At 40.4% G+C, this 26,765-nt stretch overlaps 1 protein-coding gene across 2 annotated transcripts in view; it reads right to left on the bottom strand.

The window, feature by feature from the left end:
* Positions 1-26,765, bottom strand: part of SV2C (synaptic vesicle glycoprotein 2C) — a 244,336-nt gene that overhangs the window by 187,061 nt on the left and 30,510 nt on the right. Inside the window, exon 2 of one of the 2 annotated variants that reach the window (XM_009208637.4) lies at positions 1,732-2,407. In XM_009208637.4, the coding sequence (XP_009206901.2) occupies positions 1,732-2,311 (580 nt within the window). In that variant the 5' untranslated portion in view covers positions 2,312-2,407. Of the gene's footprint in view, positions 1-1,731; positions 4,480-26,765 lie in introns of those variants that run through there. The other variant, XM_021939474.2, reaches the window with a different exon arrangement.

The raw sequence follows: 26,765 nt of genomic DNA, 5'->3' as shown, positions 1-26,765 counted from the left end.
ATATGTCATACTGTGCTTTCACACAGCACCAGGAAGATAAAGGCACAGGGCAAATTGGGCTTAGATTTTTCTGCAGTATTTCCAGTATAAACGGTAGGATCATAATATTAAAATATTTTTATTCTAAATTTAAGCTGGCAATTATTAAATATTTATGTGGGTATATTTCTAAGGGTCTATCTTCTTTACACATTCTGCTGATACATTTCTTTAGCAAAATCTCAATACATATTTTGATGTCTAGGCTTACAGTTGTATACACTTGCTCACCAAAAGAAAAAAAACAAAAATGCAATACAGTGCTAGATACAAAATCAATCTGCTGAGATGATCAACTTGATGAATGACCAAGGACCCTCCTCTGAAGCGTGGTGATGTCTGCATTTGATAGTGGAACACACAAATGAGTGTACCAGCAAAATATGCAAAATATGCTCCTGACTCCCACCCCTTCAACCTACACAATCTACTTTCATGGATCCATTTCTTTTAGCTAAGCATAAAGAAACGAATACTAGGAGTGGGTCATATAAAAGAAACAAGTGTTAAACGAATAAAAAGATGTATATCATTTTCTCATTCATGATTATCTCTCTTGTGTTGTCATAGAGCAAGTTAGGATATGGCATTTAATTTTAATCACTCAGAAAATTTCTCAGCATCAATGACAACAACATTACTTAATAAAGTTACTAGGTTTCCACAAAAAGAATTGTATACTTTTGTTTTTGAAGATTTAAAGAAGTCCCTTGGAAATGTAGATACAAAGTATTCTTACTTTCTTTCACAGACTCTGAAACACATAAAGATTTAATATGCACATAAACGTGTTTTCTGAGGCAGGATTTGCAAAAGCAGTTTGGAAATCCTCCTGATTTTACATTACCAAGTGTTTGCTGTGGATCCTTAAACTGCTGGGAGGATATTTCACTGCATGCTTGCTTCTTGCCTACTTATTTTCCCTTGCACAAACTCAGAGAGTGTTTTGTAAAAATATAAACCTGAGTGCATGGTAACTTCAAAACAAAAATCAAATCTGCTGTATAGATATTTTATAGAGAGGTTATATTATTAACACACACATTTAAATACTTATATGATTTCAAATAATATAAAGAAGTTTTTCTAGTTTGGACACAAAGTTACACACCTTGAAAAAGATTTAAAAATCACCTATAGAAAATTATACGAATAAGGCTAGTTGAAATCTAAGCAAACATACACATAGATAATAGAAAAAATTAAAGTTATCAAGTTCCTAAAATAAACTACTGTATTACACATAAAATTTGACATTTGAAATCACATTTGTCAGAGTTTTATAGAACTAATCTCTGTATTTAGAAAAGTGTTAAATATAACAGCATTACTAACTTCCAAGAGAGTAGCTTTGGAATTTAATAAAGGAGAAATCAATGCAACTATGACAAAAATATAAGTTAAAACATACTATAACTTACTTTGAAATGCATAAAAATAAATTGGGTTGATGGATGGATGATAAAGAAAATATAGTAAATGTTAACTATAGAACCTAGGTGGTAGGTATACACAGGTGTTCACTATACAATTATTTTGATTCTTTTGTATGCTTAAAATTTTTTGTAATAAAAAATTTGTTAGAAAAAAAATGCAGTGCTCTAGATGAAAAGCATTTATTCTCTATGCTGATAACTGTGCTTAACAAATAAGCCAGTTTCAGAGTTGGTCTCACGGATACCACACACTCACCTAGCCATCCAGATCCTGAATTTGGGATGCAGAGGTCTGTCTCAGCACTGGGTAACACGAAGCCAACGACAAACACCTCTACACCATCTGCCATAAGAGCCATGCCCAGGACGAAGAAAAGGGCCCATTGAAAACGACCATGACCGCATTCTTGGATTATCAGCTCATACTGCTGAGCTAGCTCTTCCTCGTCAGCTCTTCTTTCTGATTCCAGCTCCTGCCGGTCCTTGTACTCATCGCCCTTGGGCTGCCCCACTGACACGATGCTGTCCTTTGCTTGGTTCATACTGGGGATGCCCTGATACTCCCCCTCATAGATCTCATCATCTTCATCATGGCCCTCAGTGGCTTCACTTGAGCCTTCATCATCGTTGGCCTCCCCATTATAGGTTTCTCCAGCCGGGTAGTAATCATCATCGTCTTCTTCATCTTGGAACCGACTGTAAGACCTCTGGGTGTATTCATCCTGGGCTCGGTCCACGGCTTGATTCACCTTCTTTACTGTCTGTTTCTTCACCTCTCTGGCAATGTCCTTGGCACCCTTCATCAGTGAAGTCCTATCCTTGTAAGAGTCTTCCATCTTTTCTCAACTGATGGCCAAAGAGAAGATGGGAATTTTTCACAGCCTCAGTGGTTCAGCTCTGACGGCATCATCCACTTTGGGTTCAAAACAGAACTGCGAAAGAAGAAACAGAGAAGATATTCATTATTCCTTTCCATATATTTTTCTTCCATCTATTTCTTGGCCTCTTTTCATTGCCCCACAAACTACAACACAAAATTAGTTTTTCCTTTTTTTTTTTTTTTTTTATCTCACTGTATACACATGTACACCCTATGCTGCTTCTCTGCTTAAGTGTGAACGTCACTTGGAGTATTTAGGGTTTTTGCTGCTATCATTATTGTTTTGTTTTAAGGAATTCTATCCCCAGGGTAACAGTACACAGGAATTCCCCTGAGAATAAAACAGAGCATTTTGCATCTTTAAAAGTACACCCAACACATTTTGAAATTGCTCTAAGCATATACCTTGATTGAGAAAAACAGTATTGCTCACAGACACAAACAAATATTGCAAAGGCAAAACCAGAATATTAGAAGAATCCTACTGGGCCTATTTCCTCACATTGAAAAGCAAGCAGCCCCATATACAATTACTATCAAACTATAGCTATGTTTGTAAAATTGGATTTCCCCCCTTCTTAACATTGTATTTCCTTCCAACAAATTTTAACAGAGACTCACATGGCACCCCAAACAGACAAGGAGTATATTCCCCTAGAATAGTGTCATATCCATGGGATCGTCACAGTTCATCAAATGATTTTACAGATGCATTTGATATTGAATTAGAACATATGGCTTATTCGGTGGGAGGAGTCTGCCCTTTCAGAAACTACCCCCAGGCCATCAGGGACAGGTAAGCTCCACGCCATGTACTTCCACAACCCCACTTCTATTTTCTTCATCTCTGGATACCCAGTACAAACACACACTCTCTCTCTCTCCCTCCCTCCCACCTCCTCCAACTGCCACTCTGGTTAGCTGCTGTTTTGGTAGTAAAGTCTGGACCTTCCATGACCTGTTATTTGGTTTTCTTTTTCACTGATAGCCCCCTCATGCCTTGGTTCCTTAAATTCAGGCTGACCTCTTGGTAACTTGTATTCCATTTGTCCACTCAGCTGCCTCTTCTGGTGGCTCATGTGAGTCATCGTCAGGTTCATCCTTGTACACAGATGATACGGAGGTTAAAAAAGTCTTTCTCCCCCATCATTAACTCCCCAAGCCTTAAGCTACGGCAGCATTCCAAACATTGATTTATATAATCGCCATTTCTACTTTTTCATTTTGTACCTAGTTTAAAATATTTAAAGTGGCTATTACTAACACACATTTAACTACTCATCCAAATGCCACAATCAAACCCAGCAATAAAGACAAACAGATGTTTGTTTATAAATGGACCTTGCTTCATTCCCACTGAATACCTACAAATGCCCAGTAGGCAAAACAGGAGTATGACTCTCACAGACCTGTGTTTTGGAAGATGATAAAATGAAATTAAAATAAACATATGATTGCAAGGTTTACAATCAAATGTTTTAGTAAACAATTTTTCTGTTTGTCTTCCCTTTTAAAAAAAAAAACTGAGAGGAAAAGAAAGGGAGGAAGAGAGCGATGGGAGAATCCATGAGAACAGTAAGAAAAAATGGAAAGGTCGTAACAAAGGAGGCTGAGGATGGGATGCTCAGAAACTCAAGAAGTCAGGGAAAAGGGGCAGGGAGGACAATGATGGAATTGAGAGACATTCCCTACTTTAAAAATTAACAGACAATCAGAATATTTCTCACTATAAATAAAATAAACTGCCATCCTATCCATCGAACGGATGATCACATCAGACACTGCACATCAGCTGCTTCCTGTACACAATCAGCCCCAGAAACACCATTAAGTGAGCTCCAAAGACCGCTTCGTTGAAAGCAGAGTCTGAACAACCCTACGGCACCACCCCAGTGCCTTTCATAATGGAAAGCTTCTGCCATAGCTGTTTCTAAGAAATTGTACATCAACTGACTGCGTATGGCTTTTTTGCTTTTGTCCTCAGCCACAGGTATCCTTACCACATGCTTTACAGGGCTTTCATCCCTAAACAGGTCCTTGTATAGGAGCCACTTCTGTAAGAGGCAAGAGGTATGATACCTTCAATGTCATGGTTATGACTGGAAAAGTGGACAATTTTAACCCCCTAAGTAATCTAAGCACTTGAGCAATGAGAAATAAAATAAAATAAAAATTTTACAATCAAATATTCCAATTTTGAAAAAATTCTTACAGAAATCTTTGTTTTAATTCTGGGACAGAACAAAGCAATGTGCACATATAGGTTCTCTTTTTGTCTCTCAAGATTTCTCATCCCCCAAATCGAAGCTCAAGTAAGTTTCTTGAGGGAAGAGACTTGTTCTTTAGTTTGTAGTCTTACTAAAGCAAAGAAGATTTTTCTTTGCTCTTTCATAGACGGGAAATATGAACACTTATTCAAAAATGCTATATAAAATGAGATGTTTGCAGATATCGCCTTTGGGGTAAGCTGGTGAAGGGTATAGGGGTCTCTCTGAATTATTCCTTACAACTACATGTGAATCTACAATGATTTCAAAATACAGAGTTAAACCCAAACCCCAAGTTTGTACTATCTTTATAAAGCCATCTTGGAATATGTGCAGGATGATTGGCTGGGGGCAGATGATTCAGGGGCAGAGTTATAATTCTATGGCTATTATCTCCCTCTGGTAAATGGAAAAAAGGAAAAAGCTTGGCTCATTCCAGATATTGCCAGGAAAATGGCAGATTAATATCTACATGGGAAGGTCATGCTTGAATTAAAGCAGCAATTCTCAAGGGTGGGGCTTACACACCAGGTGTGGCCTATAAGTAGGTCCACGAGCAGCTGTTTATAGTATCATCCATGTTTACTTTTATTTCTCGAATAAATTACGGAGTTTCACCACATAATATGTGTCGGACTTTGTTTCAATGAAAAACAAAACAAAGCACCTTGATTTGGTGCTTACTATGTGTGAGGCATTGTGCTAAAAACTTCCTGTACATCCTTTTATTCTTTTATTTAATCTTTACTTCAATCCTACAAAATAGATATTATAGTCTTCCATTTTACAGATGAAAAAATTAAGGCTTAGAGAGATTAAATAGCCCAAAGTCACAAAGCTTGTTAGAGGAGATGCTGGACTCAAGCTCAGATGTGTCTGACCCCAAAGCCTTACTTACCCCTTATGTTCATCTGCCTCACACAGTGGTCTCACTGAGGTCTTATTAAATGAGGTGGCCTTCTTCCTAGTCATTTCAGTATTTCAGTAACTTTTTTTCCTACACTAGAATGGTTTTATACCTGCTTCTCTAAATTGTCTTTTACATCCTGAAGTAAAGAGAATTGCTGTGAGGCCTTTAATCAGTGATGAGCTTTATATGGGTAATAATTTTAAAATGTGGTCTTGTTTGTTCCAATAAACTACCCTAGGATGGTGGCTGTACTTCAAAAGACAATGTAACCCTGTTAAATAAGACATCAGTGGGCCAGGACAGCAGGAAAGTAGGCAAAGCAATGAAACTCTGACAGCCTCTGATTAAGTACATGATGCTTACTCAAGTCAGTTTCCTTCTCCACGAAATAAGGGTAATAATGACCACCTTCCAGTGTTGTGAGGATTAAATGAGTTGTTTACACCAGTTTTAGGACAGAATCTGATACATATTCAGTGGTTTCAATTCAGTTTCCCCAGGAACAGACCTAGCCATAAGGAGTCAGCTGCAAATCACTTATTATTAAAGAGTAAGGGAGTCAGGGAGCAGGGTGGGGAGAGGGCGATGGAAGCAGGGCTGCAATTTTAGGTATTGTACCATGGAGCAAGCTTCAGGAGGAACTCTGGAGTACAAATTATGCCTAGGAGGTTTTCCCCACTCAGGCAAAGGTGCTGAGTTTTCATAACCCCATGCCAACTATTGGCTGAGGGCTCCTGGGGGCAATGATGGAATGTAGGAGCTTCCTGTTCTCTGCACCAAAAGGCAAGGCAGTTCCAGTAGCCTGAGGGCAGTCCTCTGAAGAGCCACAGGTGCTGGCCAAGGAAAGCAAAGGCACACTGAAGCCAGGTGGGGAGAGCACAGGATGATAAAAGGGGTCCAGGGACCCAGGGCATTAACAGTATCTCCTGTAATAAGCCTTGATAAATATCTGTTTAGATCCCCTACTCATCATGCTAAGCTGCAGGATACATAGCCGATTAAAAACAGCCTTTATAGAAGTGGCTGTTAAACCAAACAATGTTCACAGCAAAGTGAATCTGATATAGTCAATGACATGCACGATCATTGTGCATGATATTTTGCACAAATACGTAAAATACAAAGAATATACACATAAGCATTACTCCGGTAAAACACAGTTTTTTGTGTGTTTTTTTTTTTTGGCTCCTTTGATGGTTCATGACAAACACACATATTCAATACCACTATATACTATTTCAAAACTTTCCTACACAAGCTGCCACCCTACACAACCCCCCCACACAGGTGTTTCTCTTGGTGTTTCCCCACACCGCCCACACATGCAGTCTTTCCTTTGCTTTACTCCTCATCACCACCATCAGTCTAAAGATCTTGGATAGCTCCTCCTCCCCCAAATGTTCTAGAATCTTCTGGATGCTGGGAGAGTCCATTCTTCTAACAACCGTATTTATGCAGATTTAAAGCCACTGTGCGCTGAGAGTAATGATAGCAATAATAATGGCTAATCTGTTATTATGTCAGCCATGTGCCACTCACTTCAGATGCATTATCACACAATAATGGTCACAAACATTGTATGGGGTAGGTACTTTTAAAATCCCTACTTCACAGATAAGAAAACTGAAACCTGCCCAGGAATAATGCGACCCTATGCAATACTACGCCAGAGCCCAACCACATACCCACTACATCTGCTTCATTTTCATGGAAATGGGAGCCTGTGATGGAAATAGGGATCTGAAACAGCATAGGTGTGTAGAAGGCAGCCCCCATGCCAGTAGACTCGGGCTCTTCTAAAGTACTTGCAGATACGTAGTGTGCTGGGATTGGGCAGAGGGGCTCATAACATCCCTCTTCCTCTCTTAAGCTTGGATCTAAAGGAGATACTCGACACAGAAGACAAATCGCGAACTACTTGCCAGCTGACTGGACAACTGCATCCAATTTTATTCCTGATGCCACACCTCCCTCCCAAGTCAGGCATGCTGGGCTACACAGGACTCCTTCTGGAGTGGGGTGGGGTTGAGGGGGGAGCTTTCCATGAAGCTTTCCACTGAGCACATCTTTGAGATGAAGAAATAGAAACTGACCCATCATCCCAGACTGTCCAAATCTCTGACATTAAGTGTTTATTATTTAAAGGCACCTCTTGCCCTCCAACCCTCTAAACTACCTGTATGCATACATTCTCATTCTTAAAGGTGCAGTTCAAAAATCACCTCTTCCATGAAATGAATTTCTTTCTTTATTGCTCAGCCTAATCACATCTTGCAAGCTAAGTATAGCTGGTTTCCTCCTGTCATTCAATCACATTTTCCATTATGCTCATCAATATATGTGATGGCCTTCCCTATTAAAGTGTAACTTTCCTGAAAGCAGGAAGCTTTCCTGAAAGCAGTAAAATAAAACAGCATAAAGTAATGTTATTGGGTATTTTGTTTGTTTGTTTTTTGAGACAGAGCCTCACTCTCCCACCCAGGCTGGAGTGCAGTGGTATGGTCATGACTCACTGCAGCCTCAACTTCCCAGGCTCAAGCGGTCCTCCCACCTCAGCCTCCCGAGTAACTGGGACTACAGGTGTGCACCACCATGCCAGGCTAATGTTTTATTTTTTGTAGAAATGAAGTCTTTTTATGTTTCCCAGGCTGATCTAGAACTCCTGTGCTCAAGCAGTCCTCCTACCTCAGCCTCCCAAAGTGCTGGGATTACAGGTGTGAGCCACTGCATCTGGCCTTAAAGCAATGTTATTAAATTAGGACTCAAGCACCATAAGGGCCCAACTCTTAGTTCCTCCACTTTCTTTACCAGGCAATTTGTTTGGATCAGAAGTTCCCCAAGGTGCAATCTGCAACATGTGGTCCTATAAGGTGCTCTGAGAGGACAAAGTTGTATGGTCATATACATTTTGGAAGTTTCTGTCTCACACTTACTTCATGTGGAGTACGAATAGGAGGGTTACAGTACAAAGCCTGTTATAAAGAACCTTGCTTAAATTTGTTACCCAATTATTTCCAAACTTTCCTAATAACAGAATTCCCCACCCTCAACATGACACCAGTAAGCAGTTCTCATTATACACTTTATGGAAATACTGTATTAAGATGAACACTAAAATCCTTTAAATTCTAACGTCTCTATTATAAAATACCATAACACTAATTAGAATTAATCAAAGCAAGCAGGATAAAAGGCAGAAAATCTACATTAAAATAATATTTCTAAATTAAAATACAGTATTTCTTTTAAATGTATCAAAAACTGAAACTAAGTTTTCCAGATGTAATTGCTTATGATTTTTAAATAGACTTGCTATAAAAATAGAAAGTATTTAGCATATCTGTGTATTTTTAAAGTAATAAGTCATTCAAAGAGTCTGGAAAGTTTAATTTTAAGTATAATAACATTCATTTTAATGCAATTTTGACACAGTTAATTTGCTCTGTGAAGAATAGGTCTCATAAACCAGGGTAAACTTGACCTCAGCAGTTGTCCAAATCTCTACAAACCCTAGATTAGTGAAATCTAAAGGGCTCACACAAATGATAAACCTGTTTGCATATATAAACTTTTGTGAAGGTCCCAGAAATATCCTCAAGTGAGTCAAAGTGGGCAGTATCCTTCTTTGAAGAAATACTTGAATTCAATTTAGTACAGAATCTTTCTTTCTGATTACAAAACCAAAGCAGGCTTATTTTAAAAAGAACTGGACCAACGCATACCAATTTGGATGGCTACTAGCAAAAATCAAACAAACAAAATAACAAGTGTTGGCAAGGATGTGGAACCACTGTGCACCGTTGGTGGGAATATAAAATGGTACAGCCTCTGTGAAAAATAGTGTGGTAGCTCCTAAAAACATAAAAATAGAATTACCATATGATCTAGCAATTCCACTTCTGGGTATAGACACAAAAGAATGGAGAGCAGATTCTAGAGAAGATATTTATACATCTATGATCCTAATAGTGTTATTCACAGTAGCTCAATCCAGGAAGCAACCCACTGGCCCATTGACCGATGAATGGATAGGCAAAATGTGGTGGACACAGACAAGGGAATATTATTCAGACTTAAAAGGAAGGAAATTCTGAAACATGCTGTAATATAGATGAATCTTGAGGAGATTATGCTAAATGAAATAAGCCAGCCACAAAAAAGACAAATACTGTATGATTCTATTATGAGATCCTTAGACCAGTCAAAATAATAGAGACAGGATATAGAATGGTGGTTGCCAGGGTCTGGGAGAAGTGGGGAATGGGGAGTTTTCATTTAATGGACAGGGAGTTTCAGTTTTACAAGATGAAAAGAGTGATGGAGATGAATGGTAGTGTTGGTTGCACATTATGAACACATTCAATAGCACTACCTGTACACTTAAAAATGGTTAAGTGGTAAATTTTATGTGATGTTATTTTATCACAATAAAATTGGGGGAAAGTAATAATTTAAATCCTCCAGAACCTGTGAATGTGACCTTATATGGAAAAAGATGTAAATATGTTAAGGATCATGATTATCATCCTAGATTATTCAGGTGGGCCCTAAATCCAATGACAAGCATTCTTAGACAGAAGAGAGAAGACACAGAGACAAAAGGAGAAGGCCATATGAAGATGGAGACAGAAATTAGAGTTATACAGCCACAGGCCAAGGAGCACCTGGAGTCCCCAGAAGGTAGAAGAGCAAGGAGGGAGTCTCCTTAGAGAGAGTGCAGCTCTGCTCATATCTTAGTTTGGGACTCACCTCCAGAACTGAGCGATAATAAATTTCTATATTTTAAGTCATCCAGTTTGTGGTAAATTGTTAGGCAGCCACAGGAAATTAATACAAGATCCTTTTCTTGTTGAATTTTAAGAGCCCTTCATATAGGAAGGATATAAAGTCTTTGGTCATATATGTTGTAAACTGTTTCTCAGATGGCCTTATGTACAGTGTTTTTCACTGTGAAAAGCTACTAAACAATTTTTATATAGTCTATTTAAAGGTTTCTTTGTTCATGTTTTCTGCTTTGTTGTAAGTTTATCAAGGCCCTCCTGAACTTCCAAAACATCCATCTATATTTGTTCTAATTAACTTTTATTGTTTAATATTTTGTTCTGGAACTTTTTTGTTATATGAGGAAGGGATTAAAAAAGAAAAAAAACCGAACATCCCGAAATAGTTACTAAAATGCCTGTTTTATAAGAGAAAAAATTCCTATATTTACTAGTATCTGTTCAGTTTTTTATTCTTCTGTTGCCTTTATACCATTTAGCTTTAATTTTTATCACTTTGTTACATGTTTTAATCTCAGTGCATATATCCTTCATGCTTCATCTTCTGCAAGTATTTATTGATTATTCTCATCCACCTTTTCCTCCACATAAACTTTAGAATTGCTTAGCTACTTTTCAAAGAAACATTTCATTAGGATTTTGCTAAGTTTATAAGTTAATTGCAGAACTGAAAGAGTCATCTCATTTAGAAAGGCATCTATTATTCAAGCTTTCTTTTATGTAACTCGGTGAAGTTTAGATGCTTTCTTCTTACAGTGCCAGTTATTTAATGAACAAGATACATACCTATATATAGAAAATATATATTTAAACATTTTAAAATTCATTTTATATTTGCCTATAGTTTTCTCAAAACCATGATATATAATTGGCCACAAACTAGTTTCTGCCAGATCCACGGGGTGGGTCAGGAAATGTGCTGTCTCCTGCAGTAAAACATCAGGATTCATGGGGAGCAACTCACTGAATTCCATTTGTGGAACAGAGTGGATACACTACAAATAAGGGTCAGACTTGCTTGAGGATAATTCAGAAAGACAAGGCTCTGAACCATGCTGACAGTCCTAGCTCACTTTTCCTCTCCATATCCTTCTGTAGACCTGGACCCATCTCGGGTAAAGTATGTACAGGAGCAACTTTCAAGAAGAGCTGGCAAGCGCACCCAGAGTGTCTTCATTTGAGCCCAGGAGGAGTGCAATACTCCTGGATTCCTGTCCCTAAGTAGTTACCAGGATCTCATAGCTCTTTGGGGGAAACCAGATGCCCAAGGGGCATCAAAACAACCTGTATTATGAAGCATAATCAGCTACCACACTGTTGTACACAATTCCTGCTCTTAAGTAACAGTGAGACATTCTCTTCCATCCAATGGCCAAAGACATTCTGGCAGATGGTTTTCCCTGCATTAAACAGGCACCACCAGACTTGAAAGGGACCATCTGTGAATGTGATAATGACTACTCAAAGTCAATGTGGTCAGTTATGCCTCTTTCACTGGAACTTATGTAAGGGAAACTCAAAGAGAAACAAAGCCAGGACCTGAATTCCTTCCCAGAAGGCAAGGCTTAGGGAAGGCAGTGGGAACTGGGAAGAGCAGAAGTGGGAGGAGGACTTCCCTCAACAATTCTGCTTTCCTTTCCTGGGTTTAAAAGATCCAATCACTCATTCAGGAAGTATGTATTCTGCACCTGTGATGCGGTGGGAACTCTTCTGGGAGCTGAAAGTCAGAGACTGAATAAAACACACGAAGTCCCTGATTGTAGGAAGCTTGCTTTCTTGAAGCAAGACAGATAGCAAAACAAAGAAATGTAACTCCATGTAGTGGTGAGTGCCACAAATAAAAACAAGGCAGGGAAAGGAGTTAGAGCAGCTCTGTCCCATAGAACATTCACAATGGTGGAAATTCTGTATCTGACTGTCCAATAAAAATATGATAATTTAAATTTAAATGACCACACATGGCTAGCAGCTACTCTATTGAATGGTGCAGGGTTAGAGAGTGCGGGAGGTGCTGCTCTTCTAGGAAGAGCAGCCAAGGTAGGAGACTATGAGCAGAGGAAATTTAAAGAGAAGCCCGATTAAGGCTAGGGCATGGGCCATGCTGCTACCCAGAGGCTCAGAGATTTCCAGACATGGAAGACAGCAAGAGCAAAGGGGTTCAGGCAGAGAATGGCAATGAGGCCAACTGGCTGAGTAGAGCCAGGGAGAGGGGGTCAAGGGTAGTGGCTGGGACATATCACCCGGGACTTTTGAGAGCTACAGTAAGGGCCTTGGGTTCTCTAAGAAAGATGGGTTTAGAGTAGGGGAAGGTGACAAGATCTAGAAGAATGTACCCTAGTGGAGCATCAAACAAGGAGTTATTTTAAAATCCTATTTACCTAGATATTGGCAATGCCTCCTTTTCTTTTATTAAATCTCATTAGCCTTGCTCTTTCACATTTGTTATCCTTTTTATTCTGATTACAATCACCTTATAATGAGCGTGACATCTTTGAAAATAGGTAGCATGTCATTAAAGACAGGTTTGAGGAAGGAGGAGGACAGTCAGAGGGAGAGTTCCACAGTGCAGACAGAGCAGTCAAAGAGAAAAATCCAGCTCTTCATTGTACCTGGTAGGTGCTTGATAAGTATCTATGATCAACAACCCTTCTTCACCTCCACATTCACTCAATCTCTCACCAGAGCTATTACAAAATAAGACTAGTTTCTCTTTCCCCTGTATGCCTATCACTAAAAGTAGAAGAAAAAGAAAATCTATAAATTAGATATTCCTGTATTGCATATTTAAAACTTGGCTATAGAGCCAAATACTGGTGTCAAGCAATTACTCAGACTCAAAGATGGAAAACTAAAAGCAGTCACGCCATCCAGATACTACCTCAGTGGGACCAATACGCAATTGTTCCTATATTTATACAGAAACTCTACAACATCCCTTGAGTAAACAGGTGTCCTAGACATATTAAAATGACCTAATTTAATAGACATAAACAGTGAGCTTATTTATGAGTCAGACACACACTTGGGCTCCCATACTGCCTTTACCACTTACTAGCTTTGTGACATTAGTGTAAAATGGGAAATAACAGTGCTGTTGTTGAGATGAAATAACATCAAAAGGCAAATCATGGTACGTAGTACCCATTCGGTAAATGCTAGTTTACGTGAATTTAAAGAAGAATAAAAGAATATAATTTATAATTTATGAGTCAGCAGTGATAATACCGGCAATTTCCTATTTTGAAAGGAAACATGATTGTTAAACCTAAGTTGGTCATGCCTTTCCCTAGCCTGCAAGCACAGGCTGGGAGTCATGAAGCCACAGCATGCTATTTCAGAAAAGGCTCACCCCCAGTGTTTACAGCTGTTGCTGAGCTACACACCCTGGGGTTTAGCCTGCAAAAGAAAGCTCAAAGAAGAATGTCTACTTGTCTGCTTGTCTTTTCTGAGGGAATCAGGGCAATGTGATTAACATACTTGCAGAGTTTTAATGCAATTTAAAAGCATAGCCAGATTGATCAAGTCAGCCTCATTCTTATTACATTGATAACAGCAAAACACATCTTCCTGGACCTCAGGAAACTCTCACAGATGTCAACAAGAGGAGGAAACAGAGCCCCCAGAGCTTGCACTCTACTGGCTAGAAACGTTTTATTTTCTCTTTCTATTTTGTGCTTTACTTAGTAAATATTTCATTTTGCAAGGTTCTTAGGGCGGTGGCTATAAAAAGCAGCTGTCTTTGTTTACTCAGCACCTCCTGAACACCATGATAAAATCCACTCCCAGGGCATTATTCCTGTGGTGATGGGGGATGGGGAGGGATGCTGTACTCATTGTTTCCCTTGCTTGTGGCCTCTAGAAGGGAGGCATCAGGGACTTACTGAACACCTCCCCCAGTGCTCCATAGCTAAATGGGAGCACAGCTTTGAGACCAAGATGTTTCAGTGGTGCACAAGTCCCCACAGAGTCATCTGCAAAGCATGAAAACTGGAGCATTCATTTACTTAGCATGTGGTGTTCTGCTCAGGGTTCTGTTGGTACATAAGAGATGTGTGCTGAGAAAATGCCATTCAAGGCAGGGCCCTGCTGCCACAAGCCTGGGGTGTGTGTGTGTGTGTGTGTGTGTGTGTGAGAGAGAGAGAGAGAGAGAGAGAGATTGTGGGGAGGAAAGTACAAATCTGTGCATTAGAAAGAGCAGCATAAGAGATCTAGGTAGCCGCTGAGAATGGGCGTTCTCTCCTCTCTTTTCCAATAAAACTTTCTCTTTATTGTCACTGGGAGAGAGTTGCTAAACTAATTCACATCCAACATATAAATAAATGGCTAAGGAATTCCTACAGTACTTCTCCTTTCCCTGAGGTATTTCTCTCTTAATTCCTTAGTCCAAGAAAATGGGTAAATTGTGGAATTTCAAGCTCAGTAGTTGGGTTTATAAGTTAGATATTGGGGGACAAGGACTTCTTGGCTTAAATCCTACCAAGTGGACTACTGAATATTCCACCAATGTTTGAGAACTGATCTGGCCTCCAAAGCAACAGTCACAAGGGAAGTCAGAATTCATCCATCCACCCAATCAGACTACAACTGCATAAGGGAAGGGACCATGTTTTAGCTCATCTCATATTCTTCATAGCCAAGGAAATCCTGGATATTCATTCATTTACTCATTCTTCACACAGCTACTTTGCACCTGCTCCACAGAAGGGTGTAGACCATCCTTACATGCTATACATACAGGAACTAAAGGCACAGACCCTTACCAGCAAGATATCTTCCATTTAGTAGGACCACCTAGCAAACAAACAGACAATTATATTATGATGTGATAAGAGCAACGTGCTGGCACGTGGTATTACAATATTATGGAGTGAGGTCTAAACTGAGTTGGCCAGGCAAAAGGTAGACAAGTAGAGGTATTCACTGATTCACTGCTTGCTTATTAAAAGACATAGTAAGAATTCTATGCATATAGGGATATGTTGAAATTTTTTAAAAACACAAACATTTACTGAGGCTTTTGCAAACCTATACCTGTGTTAACAAACAAAAATAAAAACAAAAACAGATTCCAATGCCTTCTTCAACTGTCATATCTCTGGGCCAGTAGTGTAACTCAACCTTGGCCTTATTTGCTAAACTTAAAATTTAAAATTTCTTCCTTTAGCTTTTTGGTGTCTTATCTCCCTGACATTGTTATCCAGTATAAATTAGCGCCATGGAAGAAGGTATAAAGGCACTTTCGTGACTGACAGAAATATATGATTGACATCTGATTATATACAACAGTATTTTCCAAAATTCATTCTGGGAAATAATTTTAAGTCTTCCTAAAAAAGAAGGTTAATGGTCAAATATGTTGAGGAAACACTTGTCACTTTCTCACCACTTCCACTACTCATTACCTGGTCTAAGCCACCATCACATGTCACCTGAACACTACAAGGGCCTCCCTCTTGGCATTCCTTATTCTACCATTGACCCTCAGAGTCCCTTTTCCACAGAGCATCTAAAAAAAAACCTCACCAAAGGTGTGGCAGGAAACCTCACTCCCCTACTGAAAACCTTCAAGGGCCTCCTCCCCATCCCCTCGGTCCCACAAGGCCTCGCCTGCCTCCTCTCTGGTCTTGCCAGCCAGACTGGCCTCTGAGAGGCCAAACACTTCCTGCTTCCAGACCTTTGCAATTGCTGTTCTCCTGGGTTGCAGTGATCTTCCCCCAGAGAATAGAGGCTGGCCTCCCTCCTGCACTGGCTTTTGGTGTCCTTTTAAATGTCACCTCTACATAGAACCTTCGACCACACCACCTAAGAGTGCCAGTGCCTCGCATCACCGTGCCCTGACCCTTTATGCCATTTTTCTTATCATCTCTCACCATCTGACAACATACGACATATTTTGTATTTGTTCATTGCCTGACTTTCCCTGCCAATCATAAACTTCATGAGAAAACGACTTTTCCTGTTTCGTTATTAGTTAAATTCTAATACCTAGCAGAATGCCTGACACATTCTAAAATATTCATTAAATGACTGAATAAAACACTAAGTTAAGCAAAGTTAAAACTTTTTTGCAGGCCTTCTGAGAGCCTTTGATATGCAAATATGGATTGTGACCTTTTAAGAAAGGAAATTTATCTGACCTGAAAGCACTTTATTGGCAAAGCATGTTACAGAACAAGCATTCCCAGGACAAGTGTCCGGAAACCAGGGATGACACACATCAGGGGTGACAACATTTTTCTGGTGTTGCCAACAGGAGAAGTTTCAAGAAAGACCAAGGACTTCTCTTGCTAACAAACATGACTCACACAATGCAGGAACAGGAGAAATGCCACAGCCTCTCAGTATAATACTGAGAAAGCAAATTGACTTTGATATTTCCTGGTCTAATCCCAGGGAGGCAAATTAGCTTGATGCTATCACTAAGTAGTGAACTGTTTCTGCCATGGCCAGTACGGTCTGGAGAAAGACGCCTGCCTTTGTCTTCCAGTCTCCATTGGCAGCAATGGAATCTAATTATAACAGTCCCATAGGTCACTCTCTAAATGGAAATACACTGCTGAAAATTTTCAGGGTGGAGGGAGAAGGACAAAATACATTTCCTCGCTGGAAAGTTGCCTTACTTTACCCTCTCTCAATTTCTCTCATATAATTCACATGAATTATTTAAAAATATTCAACATTAATAACCACCTTTGCTTTAGTCATAAGAAAACCATACATGATTCCTTAAGACAGACAGGTCTAGATATAAAAGAAAGAAAGAGTTAGTGAAGAAACTTATCATTCAAAGCGCATTAAAAAAATAACTCCCAGAGCAGACAGATCTGATAGACTCTGCTTCCATTTAGAGGATCTTTTAGAATCCCTCCCCACCTCTCCCCCAAAAAAAGGTTCCTCACTTGGTGTATAACACAGAGATTCTAATATAGGCAATATTCAACTCCCAGCCCTTGGATTTTCAAGGTTATGCATTCATGGGGTATCATCTGCATCGCACATTTACACTTATAAAGTAATTTCACATGTTTTGTCTCACTTGATCCTCATAAGTACCTAGGGTGGATCTTACAGAAGAAAAATTGAGATGGAGAGATGCATTGGGACTGGCCCAGAGTCACACAGAGCCGGTTCTAGCAAATGTGAACCCATGTCTAAGACTTCTGGCTTTGAATCTTGTTCTCTCTCAGCTGCTGAGCCCTGGGGAACTCCCAACACTCATGTTCTTCGCACCATTGTGGCAAGCAGGCAACACTGCATCGGCTTTCCGATATGTTTCATCCCATCCTGGTTTCAGAATTCAGTTTCTAATTTCTTGATAAAAGGTCCATAAGGAGACAAATACAGAACAACAGAGCTATGCTGTGAGGCTGGTGCCGACGGGCTGCTAGGCTGGCTCCTGTGCCCAGAACTCACTTCTGCACACCAACCTTGCAGCCTCTGTGATCAAATGCGTGCCTCAGCACAATTACTTCAATTCAGTGACTCGTGAGACTTCTCTCGATTGTCCGACTGCAAGTGTTAACTCCAGAAACCCCGAGGGTCTGCTAAATTAGAAAAATAGCTCTTTCAGGAACATGCCTTTGCTGGAGAGACTGCCCTGCCTGCTAACTTCATATGGAAATGCAGCCATTTCACCCAGGTAGATTTCTACCAAAGATATTCATGCCCCCTACTTCCTGCCAGTCACAGAGGAGGCACCAAGTGACACTGTCCACCATCCAAGCCATCCACTTCCCAATAAGCACAACAAATCATACTCCATGCCCTTGACTTCAAGTAAAGGGTCTCCTCAGTTCCCTTCTCTGTTGCCTCCGCCCCCACCAGCCCTTCTCATCGTTTTGACATAACCCCGTAGCTTCTCTCCTATTCAGCAGGGTTCCTTTCCTAAAGATTTCAAAAAATATAGAAGTCAGTCCTTTGGGACAGCATGTTAGAAAACACGATTTGGTTCAGAGGGACACCAATTACAGTTGTTAGGTGACTAAAAATACTGTGGATAGCCATACCGCTGAAGAACTGGACTGGTCATAATGAAATGTAACCACTAATGTGTTATTCTATCTCTATGGAAAATCAGAGTTGACTTAAGTCATTGTGGATTTAAATGATTTTTATAGACAAAAACCACTGTATTAGTTCCCCAGTACTACTTTTCCCAGTGAAAATATACCACAAACAGGATGGCCTAAAACAATAGAAATTGATTGTCTCACCCATTCTGGAGGTTAAAAGTCTGAAATGAAGGTGTCAGCAGAGTCTTGTTCCCTCTGGCACCTGTAGAGAACCCTTTCTTGCCTCTTGCCAGCTTCCTACGGTGGCCAGCAAGCCTTGGCATTCCTCAGCTTGTAGGTGCATCTTTCCAGTCTCTGCCTCAGTTTCTCCCTATGTGTCTGTGAAAAATTTCTCTTTCATAAGGACACCAGTCATATTAGGGCCCACCTCAATGATCTTAACTTGATTGCATCTGCAAAAATCTTACTTCCAAACAAGGGCACATTCACACGTATGGGAGGTTAGGATTTTAACGTTTCTTTTCAGGGACACAATTTAACCCATAACACCCATCCTACTAAAGAACTGACTGTAAATGAAATGAACTCACCTTTGATTATACTTAAGAAGAATTATAACATATTTCATTGGTGTTTCCCTGTAATCATTCCCCCTCAAATTTTTAAGTGAGGTTTGCAGATACTTCAAATCTCAGCTAGATACTGTTCATTGGACATAGTAAATGGCACTATTCTTGTAATCTCAAGAGATTGAGCCCTTTGCAACTCTTCTGATAATAGACTGGAAAGAAGAAAGATAGAATATATATGAGCACAAACGAACAATCCTATCACTTTTCTTTTCTCTTTTCATTCATTCTAATTCACTGAAACTTTCAACATATTTTAAAGTTATATGTAGTAATACAGTAAGCAGTTAAGGCTTGGAAATTAGTCCTCTAACACAAATTCTTCTTTTGAATCTCCTCCTCCAAGTGTTTAAAAGCAAAAAGGTTGGTTCTATAATTATAAATTCACAAAGATCACCAAAAGAAAAAGAAAGTCACTCACATCCCTTGTTGGCCAGATATTGGCTGGACCTACGGCTATTCACACCATCTCTAACACTAACAGGACAATATTGAGATACGAGAAAACACTGCTAGCAGATAGCTCATAAATTAGTCAACTTCTTTGTCTACACAATGCCAAACAACCAAATTATATATTTTTTCACCACAATTAATGAAACTAACACATTATCTCCATTTGCTTTAAGGTGGGACTCATATTTGATCCATCTGATCCCTAGGTCAAGCAGCAAAAGATGATTTAAGGCTTTAGCTTGAAACCAAAACATGATCTTTTATATCCTAAAAGGTTAAATGATGTCAAGGTTATCCAATGTAAAAACAATTTCTGGCCTCCATGGAATACAGGTATTTATCTTTTGCATAAAGAAAAGTATTCTCCCCTCTAATATGGTGAAGCATACAATTTTAAGAACACCAGTGCTTAAATATTTTATGTTAAAATATAGAAATTTAAAGACTTCTTTAGAGCAGCTTCTGCAAAAGTGGTGCATGTCTCTAATACTCGGACTCTCTGTTCCCATATTTCTATCTTTGCCTTTCTGTGTGACTCTTCCAAATTCTTTTGTCTCATCCCATTTCTTCTGTCCTCTTTTATCCCTAGAAAATGTACATCACTCCAATTTTATCTCTTTTAACTGGCCACATTATATAAGTTAACTTTACTATTTTCACATTATTGTTTAACTACATATCTTTGTTACTACATTTTGAAAAGCGAGAACTTTAAAAATGCTTTCTAAATACTCCAAAAAATTCCTTAAGTTGCTTTCATATCACATAATCTTCTGTTGCTTCCTCACTCTCTGTCAATCACATGTCAGTGGTCCTAAAATAAGGTGCACTATGCTCCACATAGACCAACATCCATAAAAGTATGCTGAAAAACAAATATATGCAACATTTGCCAACTGTGCTATATGGACAAAATGTGAGTGACCTTTTCCTGAAATGTGATTTTTGCATACTTAGGTGCAATGCAAAGTTTAAGAAAATCTGTAGATATTTTATCGACTTCAAGAATTAAACATTATTTTAAAATGACCAATCTTAACAAAACCTCATGAAAATAAATTCTGTTGAGGGGCGTGCCCAAGATGGCTGAATAGGAACAGCTCCAGCCTCCAGCTCCCAGCATGAGTGACACAGAAGACGGATGATTTCTGCATTTTCAACTGAGGTACTGGGTTCATCTCACTGGGCAGTATCAGACAGTTGGTGCTGGTCCGTGGGTGCAGCCCGACCAGCAAGAGCTGAAGCAGGGCGAGGCATCGCCTCACCTCGGAAGCGCAAGGGGGAAGGGAATTCCTTTTCCTAGCCAAAGGAAATTGAGACACATAACACCTGGAAAATAGGGTAACTCCCACCCTAATACTGCGCTTTACCAAGGGTCTTTAGCAAACAGCACACCAGGAGATTATATCCCACACCTGGCCCAGAGGGTCCCACGCCCACAAAGCCTCCCTCATTGCTAGCACAGCAGTCTGAGATCTAACTGCAAGGTGGCAGCAAGGCTGGGGGAGGGGCGCCCACGATTGCTAAGGCTTAAGTAGGTAAACAAAGCCACCTGGAAGCTCTAATTGGGTGGAGCCCACCAATTCGAGGAGGCCTGCCTGCCTCTGTAGACTCCACCTCTGCGGACAGGGCATAGCTAAACAAAAAGCAGCAGAAACCTCGGCAGAGGTAAATGTCCCTGTCTGACAGCTTTGAAGAGAGCAGTGGATCTCCCAGCATGGAGGTTGAGATCTGAGAACAGACAGACTGCCTGCTCAAGTGGGTCCCTGACCCCTGAGTAGCCTAAATGGGAGACTTCCCCTACTAAGTGCAGACCGACACTTCACACTTCACATGACTGGGTTCATCCCTGAGATGAAGCTTCCAGAGCAAGAATCAGACAGCAACACTCGCTGTTCAGTAATATTCTATCTTCTGCAGCCTCTGCTGCTGACACCCAGGCAAACAGGGTCTGGAGTGGACCTCAAGCAAACTCTACCAGACCTGCAGGTGAGGGTCCTGACTGTTAGAAGGAAAACTAACAAACAGGAAGGACACCCACACCAAAACCCCATCAGTACATCACCATCATCAAAGACCAAAGGCAGATAAAACCACAAAGATGGGGAAAAAGCAGTGTAGAAAAGCTGGAAATTCAAAAAATCAGAGTGCATCTCCCCCTCCAAAGGGACGCAGCTCATTGCCAGCAACAGAACAAAGCTGGATGGAGAATGACTTTGACAAGTTGAGAGAGGAAGGCTTCAGTCGATCAAACTTCTCAGAGCTAAAGGAGGAACGATGTAACCAGCACAAAGAAACTAAAAATCTTGAAAAAAGATTTGACGAATGGCTAACTAGAATAACCAATATAGAGAAGTCCTTAAAAGAACTGATAGAGATGAAAACCATAACACGAGAACTACGTGACAAATGCACAAGCTTCAGTAACCGACTCGATCAACTGGAAGAAACAGTATCAGCGACTGAAGATCAAATGAATGAAATGAAGCAAGAAGAGAAGTGTAGAGAAAAAAGAGTAAAAAGAAATGAACAGGGGGCGGAGCAAGATGGCCGAATAGGAGCGGCTCCAGTCTTCAACTCCCAGCGCCAGCGACACAGAAGACCGGTGATTTCGGCATTTTCAACTGAGGTACTGGGTTCATCTCACTGGGGAGTGCCGGAAGATCGGTACTGGTCAGCTGCTGCAGCCCGACCAGCGAGAGCTGAAGCAGGGCGAGGCATTGCCTCACCTGGGAAGCGCAAGGGGGAAGGGAATCCCTTTTCCTAGCCAGGGGAACTGAGACACACAACACCTGGAGAATCGGGTAACTCCCACCCCAATACTGCGCTCTGAGCAAACAGGCACACCAGGAGATCATATCCCACACCTGGCTGGGAGGGTCCCACACCCACGGAGCCTCCCTCATTGCTATCACAGCAGTCTGTGATCTACCGGCAAGGCAGCAGCAAGGCTGGGGGAGGGGCGCCCGCCATTGCTCAGGCTTAAGTAGGTAAACAAAGCTGCTGGGAAGCTCGAACTGGGTGGAGCTCACAGCAGCTCAAGGAAACCTGCCTGTCTCTGTAGACTCCACCTCTGGGGGCAGGGCAGAGTAAACAATAACAAAGCAGCAGATACCTCTGCAGACCCAAACGACTCTGTCTGACAGCTTTGAAGAGAGCAGTGGATCTCCCAACACGGAGGTTGAGATCTGAGAAGGGACAGACTCCCTGCTCAAGTGGGTCCCTGACCCCTGAGTAGCCTAACTGGGAGACATCCCCCACTAGGGGCAGTCTGACACCCCACACCTCACAGGGTGGAGTACACCCCTGAGAGGAAGCTTCCAAAGCAAGAATCAGACAGGTACACTTGCTGTTCAGAAATATTCTATCTTCTGCAGTCTCTGCTGCTGATACCCAGGCAAACAGGGTCTGGAGTGGACCTCAAGCAATCTCCAACAGACCTACAGCTGAGGGTCCTGACTGTTAGAAGGAAAACTATCAAACAGGAAGGACACCTACACCAAAACCCCATCAGTACATCACCATCATCAAAGACCAGAGGCAGATAAAACCACAAAGATGGGGAAAAAGCAGGGCAGAAAAGCTGGAAATTCAAAAAACAAGAGCGCATCTCCCCCGGCAAAGGAGCGCAGCTCATCGCCAGCAACGGATCCAAGCTGGACGGAGAATGACTTTGACGAGATGAGAGAAGAAGGCTTCAGTCCATCAAATTTCTCAGAGCTAAAGGAGGAACTACGTACCCAGCGCAAAGAAACTAAAAATCTTGAAAAAAAAGTGGAAGAATTGACGGCTAGACTAATTAATGCAGAGAAGGTCATAAACGAAATGAAAGAGATGAAAAGCATGACACGAGAAATACGTGACAAATGCACAAGCTTCAGTAACCGACTCGATCAACTGGAAGAAAGAGTATCAGCGATTGAGGATCAAATGAATGAAATGAAGCGAGAAGAGAAACCAAAAGAAAAAAGAAGAAAAAGAAATGAACAAAGCCTGCAAGAAGTATGGGATTATGTAAAAAGACCAAATCTACGTCTGATTGGGGTGCCTGAAAGTGAGGGGGAAAATGGAACCAAGTTGGAAAACACTCTTCAGGATATCATCCAGGAGAACTTCCCCAACCTAGTAGGGCAGGCCAACATTCAAATCCAGGAAATACAGAGAACGCCACAAAGATACTCCTCGAGAAGAGCAACTCCAAGACACATAATTGCCAGATTCACCAAAGTTGAAATGAAGGAAAAAATCTTAAGGGCAGCCAGAGAGAAAGGTCGGGTTACCCACAAAGGGAAGCCCATCAGACTCACAGCAGATCTCTCGGCAGAAACTCTACAAGCCAGAAGAGAGTGGGGGCCAATATTCAACATTCTTAAAGAAAAGAATTTTAAACCCAGAATTTCATATCCAGCCAAACTAAGTTTCATAAGTGAAGGAGAAATAAAATCCTTTACAGATAAGCAAATGCTTACAGATTTTGTCACCACTAGGCCTGCCTTACAAGAGACCCTGAAGGAAGTACTAAACATGGAAAGGAACAACCGGTACCAGCCATCTCAAAAACATGCCAAAATGTAAAGACCATCGAGGCTAGGAAGAAACTATATCAACTAATGAGCATAATAACCAGTTAATATCATAATGGCAGGATCAAGTTCACACATAACAATCTTAACCTTAAATGTAAATGGACTAAATGCTCCAATTAAGAGACACAGACTGGCAAACTGGATAAAGAGTCAAGACCCATCAGTCTGCTGTATTCAGGAGACCCATCTCACACGCAGAGACATACATAGGCTCACAATAAAGGGATGGAGGAAGATTTACCAAGCAAATGGAGAACAAAAAAAAGCGGGGGTTGCAATCCTAGTCTCTGATAAAACAGACTTTAAACCATCAAAAATCAAAAGAGACAAAGAAGGCCATTACATAATGGTAAAGGGATCAATTCAACAGGAAGAGCTAACTATCCTAAATATATATGCACCCAATACAGGAGCACCCAGATTCATAAAGCAAGTCCTTAGAGACTTACAAAGAGACTTAGACTCCCATACAATAATAATGGGAGACTTCAACACTCCACTGTCAACATTAGACAGATCAACGAGACAGAAAGTTAACAAGGATATCCAGGAATTGAACTCATCTCTGCAGCAAGCAGACCTAATAGACATCTATAGAACTCTCCACCCCAAATCAACAGAATATACATTCTTCTCAGCACCACATCGTACTTATTCCAAAATTGACCACGTAATTGGAAGTAAAGCACTCCTCAGCAAATGTACAAGAACAGAAATTATTACAAACTGTCTCTCAGACCACAGTGCAATCAAACTAGAACTCAGGACTAAGAAACTCAATCAAAACCGCTCAACTACATGGAAACTGAACAACCTGCTCCTGAATGACTACTGGGTACATAACGAAATGAAGGCAGAAATAAAGATGTTCTTTGAAACCAATGAGAACAAAGATACAACATACCAGAATCTCTGGGACACATTTAAAGCAGTGTGTAGAGGGAAATTTATAGCACTAAATGCCCACAAGAGAAAGCAGGAAAGATCTAAAATTGACACTCTAACATCGCAATTAAAAGAATTAGAGAAGCAAGAGCAAACACATTCGAAAGCTAGCAGAAGGCTAGAAATAACTAAGATCAGAGCAGAACTGAAGGAGATAGAGACACAAAAAACCCTCCAAAAAATCAATGAATCCAGGAGTTGGTTTTTTGAAAAGATCAACAAAATTGACAGACCACTAGCAAGACTAATAAAGAAGAAAAGAGAGAAGAATCAAATCGACGCAATTAAAAACGATAAAGGGGATATCACCACCGACCCCACAGAAATACAAACTACCATCAGAGAATACTATAAACACCTCTACGCAAATAAACTGGAAAACCTAGAAGAAATGGATAATTTCCTGGACACTTACACTCTTCCAAGACTAAACCAGGAAGAAGTTGAATCCCTGAATAGACCAATAGCAGGCTCTGAAATTGAGGCAACAATTAATAGCCTACCAACCAAAAAAAGTCCAGGACCAGATGGATTCACAGCTGAATTCTACCAGAGGTACAAGGAGGAGTTGGTACCATTCCTTCTGAAACTATTCCAATCAATAGAAAAAGAGGGAATCCTCCCTAACTCATTTTATGAGGCCAACATCATCCTGATACCAAAGCCTGGCAGAGATACAACAAAAAAAGAGAATTTTAGACCAATATCCCTGATGAACATCGATGCAAAAATCCTCAATAAAATACTGGCAAACCGGATTCAACAACACATCAAAAAGCTTATCCACCATGATCAAGTGGGCTTCATCCCTGGGATGCAAGGCTGGTTCAACATTCGCAAATCAATAAACATAATCCAGCATATAAACAGAACCAAAGACAAGAACCACATGGTTATCTCAATAGATGCAGAAAAGGCTTTTGACAAAATTCAACAGCCCTTCATGCTAAAAACGCTCAATAAATTCGGTATTGATGGAACGTACCTCAAAATAATAAGAGCTATTTATGACAAACCCACAGCCAATATCATACTGAATGGGCAAAAACTGGAAAAATTCCCTTTGAAAACTGGCACAAGACAGGGATGCCCTCTCTCACCACTCCTATTCAACATAGTGTTGGAAGTTCTGGCTAGGGCAATTAGGCAAGAGAAAGAAATCAGGGGTATTCAGTTAGGAAAAGAAGAAGTCAAATTGTCCCTGTTTGCAGATGACATGATTGTATATTTAGAAAACCCCATTGTCTCAGCCCAAAATCTCCTTAAGCTGATAAGCAACTTCAGTAAAGTCTCAGGATACAAAATTAATGTGCAAAAATCACAAGCATTCTTATACACCAGTAACAGACAAACAGAGCGCCAAATCATGAATGAACTTCCATTCACAATTGCTTCAAAGAGAATCAAATACCTAGGAATACAACTTACAAGGGATGTAAAGGACCTCTTCAAGGAGAACTACAAACCACTGCTCACTGAAATAAAAGAGGACACAAACAAATGGAAGAACATACCATGCTCATGGATAGGAAGAATCAATATCGTGAAAATGGCCATACTGCCCAAGGTAATTTATAGATTCAATGCCATCCCCATCAAGCTACCAATGAGTTTCTTCACAGAATTGGAAAAAACTGCTTTAAAGTTCATATGGAACCAACAAAGACCCCGCATTGCCAAGACAATCCTAGGCCAAAAGAAGAAAGCTGGAGGCATCACACTACCTGACTTCAAACTATACTACAAGGCTACAGTAACCAAAACAGCATGGTACTGGTACCAAAACAGAGATATAGATCAATGGAACAGAACAGAGTCCTCAGA

This window comes from Papio anubis, chromosome 5 (assembly GCF_008728515.1).
Source record: "Papio anubis isolate 15944 chromosome 5, Panubis1.0, whole genome shotgun sequence".
Lineage (NCBI taxonomy): Eukaryota > Metazoa > Chordata > Mammalia > Primates > Cercopithecidae > Papio > Papio anubis.
The sequence above is the reverse complement of the archived record's forward strand: the minus strand, read 5'-3'. Positions and strand labels throughout refer to the sequence as shown.